A 5,290-nucleotide genomic window follows, 5' to 3' on the forward strand; every position below is an offset into this window, starting at 1 on the left:
AAACACCACACACACCTCAACTACACACACACACACACCTCTCAAACACTGCACACACCACCTCAATCACACACGCACACACGCCTGAAACACCACACATACATAACACACACACCCCACACACACCTCAAACACCACACACCACCTTAACCACACACACATGCACACACACCTGAAACACCACACACACAGACCTCATACCACACACAGCTCAAACACTACACACACCACACAGACATACAGTCCCCCGCACCCACACCACAGCTCACCCGCACATAGACACACGTACGCAGGAGAAAGGGTGTCAAAGCTTTTGCTAGTCGTGAAGAAAAAGCCCGCAGTCCATGGGGCTGCACGGTTTCCCCTGCGATTTGCTCATTCACCAGGCGCCCATAACGCTCCGTGCTCAGGTCTCTTAGAGGAGGGCCCGAGTCTCCCAGTACCCGGAGGTCTGGGGGCGCACGAGCCGCTCCTCTTCTGCAGAAGCTCCGGACCGAAAGGGCCCCGGACACTAAGCAGCGCCGAGCTCCGCGCGCAGCCCGGGACGCCTCAACCGGATCCGACCGCGCAGAAGAAGCTCCCAGAGCCCGGTTCACGACCGCAGTCAACAGCCTCAGGGTGCAAACTGCGGTCTCGAAGCGAGCACGCGCAGCAACGCCGCCCGCCCCCTGCCCGGGCCCCCGGCCCCGCCCCTGCCCGGGCCCCCGGCCCCGCCCCTGCCCGGGCCCCCGGCCCCGCCCCTGCCCGGGCCCCCGGCCCCGCCCCTGCCCGGGCCCCCGGCCCCGCCCCTGGCCCCGCCTCGCGAGGGTCACAGGTCACGGGGCGGTGCCGAGGCGGAAGAACCCGCAGCCCCGGATCGAATCCTCCTGGGCTCCGCCCAGCGCCTTCACCCTGCACCGACTCCGCCGGTCAGCGTCCAGTGACTTATGCCCCCGACCCTGAGCCCGGACCGCTAAGCGAAGAGATCAGATCTCCGCTCGAGAATCTGAAGGTGCCCTGGTCCTGGAGGAGTTGCCGTCCCAGCCCACGGTCTCCCGGCACTGTCGGGCCCCGGTCCTCTGGAGCTTCAGGAGGCGGCCGTCAGGGTCGGGGAATATTTGGGTCTGGGGTCTCAGGGGAGGGCGGCGCCTGGGTCTGTGGTCTCGGAAAGAGCCTGCTGGAGCCAAGTGGCCCTCCCTCTCTTGGGACAGACCCCTCGATCCCGTGTCCATGGGGGCACCGCGGTCCCTCCTCCTGGCCCTGGCTGCTGGCCTGGCCGTTGCCCGCCCGCCCAATATCGTGCTGATCTTTGCTGACGACCTCGGCTATGGGGACCTGGGCTGCTATGGACACCCCAGCTCTACCACCCCCAACCTGGACCGGCTGGCAGCAGGAGGGCTGCGGTTCACAGACTTCTACGTGCCTGTGTCTCTGTGCACACCCTCTCGGTAAGGAGGCGGCAGCGCCTCTTCTCCTCCATTCCTTTCCTCCCAATGGATTGCAGGAGGGCCGGAAAAACGTCTGTCTCTTTCTCTAGGGAAGGCCACATTTCTGCCTGCCTCACGGACTCTGTGACTTGTCCTGCAGGGCCGCCCTCCTGACCGGCCGGCTCCCAGTTCGGATGGGCATGTACCCTGGCGTCCTGGTGCCCAGCTCCCGGGGGGGCCTGCCCCTGGAGGAGGTGACCCTGGCTGAGGTCCTGGCTGCCCGAGGCTACCTCACAGGAATGGCCGGCAAGTGGCACCTTGGGGTGGGGTCTGAGGGGGCCTTCCTGCCCCCCCATCAGGGCTTTCATCGATTTCTAGGCATCCCATACTCCCATGACCAGGTAGGAACCACCGGGGCCCTCAGCCACCCTCCCACCTCCCAAAGTTCCCCAGCCCTTGATGTTCCTGCAGCCCTGTCTGCCACCCCAGCCCTCACTGGAGCTGCCCGCCTCAGGGCCCCTGCCAGAACCTGACCTGCTTCCCACCGGCCACACCCTGCGACGGTGGCTGTGACCAGGGCCTGGTCCCCATCCCACTGTTGGCCAACCTGTCTGTGGAGGCGCAGCCCCCCTGGCTGCCCAGATTAGAGGCCCGCTATGTGGCTTTTGCCCGTGACCTCATGGCCGACGCCCAGCGCCAGGATCGCCCCTTCTTCCTGTACTACGCCTCTCACGTAAGTGATCTTGGCCCCACCCCTGGCTACTCGTGACCCCTACCCAGTGCTAACTCCAGTCTTTGCCCCCAGCACACCCACTACCCTCAGTTCAGTGGGCAGAGCTTTGCAGAGCGTTCAGGCCGCGGGCCATTTGGGGACTCCCTGATGGAGCTGGATGCAGCCGTGGGGACCCTGATGACAGCCATAGGGGACCTGGGGCTGCTTGAAGAGACGCTGGTCATCTTCACTGCAGACAATGGGTATGCCTGCCAGCAGGGCAGCAGGGTGTTCCCGCCCTGTCACAGACCAGTGCCCTGGGGGCCTTGCAGTTCAGCTGCTGGGCAAGAACATAGTGGGTGAGGGGGTGTCAGGAGATGCTGGCCACGTTGCAGGGATCCAAGGTGTAGTTAGGAGACACAGGTGCACAGAGAACTGGTCATGGTAGGCCTGGAAGATGCCAGGCTCATGCTGGGCACCTCCAGGCAAGCTTTGTGACTTAGAGGTGTGGGGCCACTGGTCACCCTCGGTGGCTCAGAGGCCGTGGCTCCATGGCTTATGAGCTCCTCCTGTGTCCCAGACCTGAGACCATGCGTATGTCCCGAGGCGGCTGCTCTGGCCTCCTGCGGTGTGGAAAGGGAACCACCTACGAGGGCGGTGTCCGAGAGCCTGCCTTGGCCTTCTGGCCAGGTCACATCGCTCCTGGTCAGTCCGCAGGCCCTCTCCTTGGGAACTCTGGCCCCACCACCCCAACCCTGGTGGCGAACTGAGTGACTGCACAGCCTCTTGCCCCCAGGAGTGACCCATGAGCTGGCCAGCTCCCTGGACCTGCTGCCCACCCTGGCAGCCCTGGCTGGGGCCCCACTGCCCAATGTCACCTTGGATGGCTTTGACCTCAGCCCCCTGCTGCTGGGCACAGGCAAGGTAGGGCCGGTGACCCCTGGTCCCAGCTCCTTGGCCCCTGTCCTGACCCCTCCCCTGGGGTGAGTGTGGGCAGTGCCTGAGAGTCTGTGCCTCAGGGCCTCCTGCATTTAGCGGCATCCAAGTGGCGCCACCTCTCAGGTTCCTGGGGTGGGCGAGAAGCAGTGCACGTCCAGGGCCTCACACCAGGGCTGGCAGCCCCGGGTATCTGCAGTGCTCGGGGCCCGTCCAACCCCGTGACCCCTGACTCTGCCCCCAGAGCCCTCGGCAGTCTCTCTTCTTCTACCCGTCCTACCCAGATGAGGTCCGTGGGGTTTTTGCTGTACGGAGTGGAAAGTACAAGGCTCACTTCTTCACCCAGGGTAATCCCTCCCCGTGAATCCCTCCACCTGACCTGCTGACCCCTCCGCGGAGCCCCAGATCCCTGGCCCCTCCTTTCGCTCTTGCCCCGTGCACAGAATTGGCCACCTCCCCAGGCTCTGCCCACAGCGACACCACTGCAGACCCTGCCTGCCACGCCTCCAGCTCTCTGACTGCTCATGAGCCCCCGCTGCTCTACGACCTGTCCAAGGACCCTGGTGAGAACTACAACCTGCTGGGGGGTGTGGCCGGGACCACCCCAGAGGTGCTACAAGCCCTGAAACAGCTTCAGCTGCTCAAGGCCCAGTTAGATGCGGCTGTGACCTTCGGCCCCAGCCAGGTGGCCCGGGGCGAGGACCCTGCCCTGCAGATCTGCTGCCGTCCTGGCTGTACCCCACACCCAGCCTGCTGCCATTGCCCAGATCCCCATGCCTGAGGGCCCCTCGCCCTGCCTGGGCACGTGATGGCTCATCACTGTGAGCCTGTGGGGGAGGCACAGGTGTCTGGAGGGAGTTTGTACCTGATAACATAATAACACCAGTTGAGACTTGCAGGTGTGACAGTTCGTCCAATCCTGTGATAATGCTTTGTGCCAGTGCCGGTCCCCTGTGATACAAATGAGGAAACTGAGGTGCACAGAGATTCAGGACTTGTCCAAGATCACCCAGCCAGAAAGAGGTTGGGCTGGGATTTGAACCCTGGTGTCTTGGCTCTGGAAGCTGCCCTGGCACCTTGGTGATCTGCATGGGTCAGTGTACACAGGCACGCATCAGCCGTGAGGACATGGGCACATCCGTTCACAGGAGCAGCGTCACATGCCTTTCAGTGCCAGGAACGGGGTGGGAGGGTGTGAGGGCTCAGTGGCCAGAAGACTCAGAAGATGCAAAGTGCCTGAGAGAGAGAGACAGGATTTCCCCCAAGAAGAAGCATCCTTAGAGGCACAGGCATTGGACCTCCTTGGTTCTTATCAGAAACCTGTCTGAAGCCAGGTGATGAGTTGCACATTCCAGGTGGGGATAAGGGGCCTGGAGCCCCTGCTGGCTCCTAGGAAGGCACAGCAGCAGCCCCTGAGACAGCCCTCCTGGGGCCCCTCCACCCTCCCAGGCCTCTGTATTTTACCTGTGCCCACACTTCTGTCTCCTGCCTTCACCTTTTGACCCACTAGAAAGATTCTCCACCCAGCAGACAAAGTGATCTCTTAAAAACATCTGTCGGCTGGGTGGGGTGGCTCAAGCCTGCAATCCCAGCACTTTAGGAGGCCGAGGCGGGTGGGTCACCTGAGGTCGGGAGTTCGAGACCACCCTGACCGACATGGAGAAGCCCCATCTCTACTAAAAATATAAAATTAGCCAGGTGTGGTGGTGCAGCCCTGTAATCCCAGCTACTCAGGAGGCTGAGGCAGGAGAATCACTTGAACCTGGGAGGCGGTAGTTGCGGTGAGATGAGATCGTACCATTGCACTCCAGCCTAGGCAACAAGAGAAAAACTGTCTCAAAAAAAAAAAAATCTGTTAGGCTGGGCACGGTGGTTCACTCCTGTAATCCCAGTGCTTTGGGAGGCTAAGGTGAGAGGATCGCCTGAGACCAGGAATTCAGACCAGCTTGGGCAACATATTGAGACCCCAACCCTCGAGCAATATTTGTTTTTGTTTTTTGAGATGGAGTCTTGCTCTGTCGCCCAGGCTGGAGTGCAGTGGTGTGATCTCCACTGACTGCAACCTCTGCCTCCCAGATTCCAGTGATTCTCCTGCCTCAGCCTCCCTAGTAGCTGGAACTACAGATGCGTGCCACCATGCCCAGCTAATTTTTTTTTTATTATTTAGTAGAGACGAGATTTCACCATGTTGGCCAGGCTGGTCTAAAACTCCTGACCTCAGGTGATCCACCCGCCT

General features: G+C 61.8%; 1 protein-coding gene across 3 annotated transcripts; it reads left to right on the plus strand.

Annotated features, from left to right (window-relative positions):
• Nucleotides 1–810: 810 nt before the first annotated feature.
• On the plus strand, nucleotides 811–3,959 carry ARSA (arylsulfatase A). Of its 3 annotated transcripts, none has more exons than XM_010354986.2 (9): nucleotides 811–1,085; nucleotides 1,191–1,427; nucleotides 1,567–1,807; nucleotides 1,921–2,139; nucleotides 2,212–2,381; nucleotides 2,699–2,823; nucleotides 2,915–3,042; nucleotides 3,299–3,401; nucleotides 3,516–3,959. In XM_010354986.2, the coding sequence occupies exons 2-9, from the start codon at nucleotides 1,210–1,212 to the stop codon at nucleotides 3,833–3,835; spliced, it is 1,524 nt and encodes a 507-aa protein (XP_010353288.1). In that variant the 5' UTR covers nucleotides 811–1,085; nucleotides 1,191–1,209; the 3' UTR covers nucleotides 3,836–3,959. The 3 variants fall into 3 exon arrangements, with proteins under 3 accessions (XP_010353288.1, XP_030770277.1, XP_010353294.1); XM_030914417.1 differs by having other exon boundaries at nucleotides 825–991; XM_010354992.2 differs by lacking the exon at nucleotides 811–1,085 and having other exon boundaries at nucleotides 1,296–1,427; nucleotides 1,517–1,807.
• The last annotated feature ends 1,331 nt before the right edge of the window (nucleotides 3,960–5,290 follow it).

The sequence above is a fragment of the Rhinopithecus roxellana genome, chromosome 13 (genome assembly GCF_007565055.1).
Source record: "Rhinopithecus roxellana isolate Shanxi Qingling chromosome 13, ASM756505v1, whole genome shotgun sequence".
Taxonomy (NCBI): domain Eukaryota; kingdom Metazoa; phylum Chordata; class Mammalia; order Primates; family Cercopithecidae; genus Rhinopithecus; species Rhinopithecus roxellana.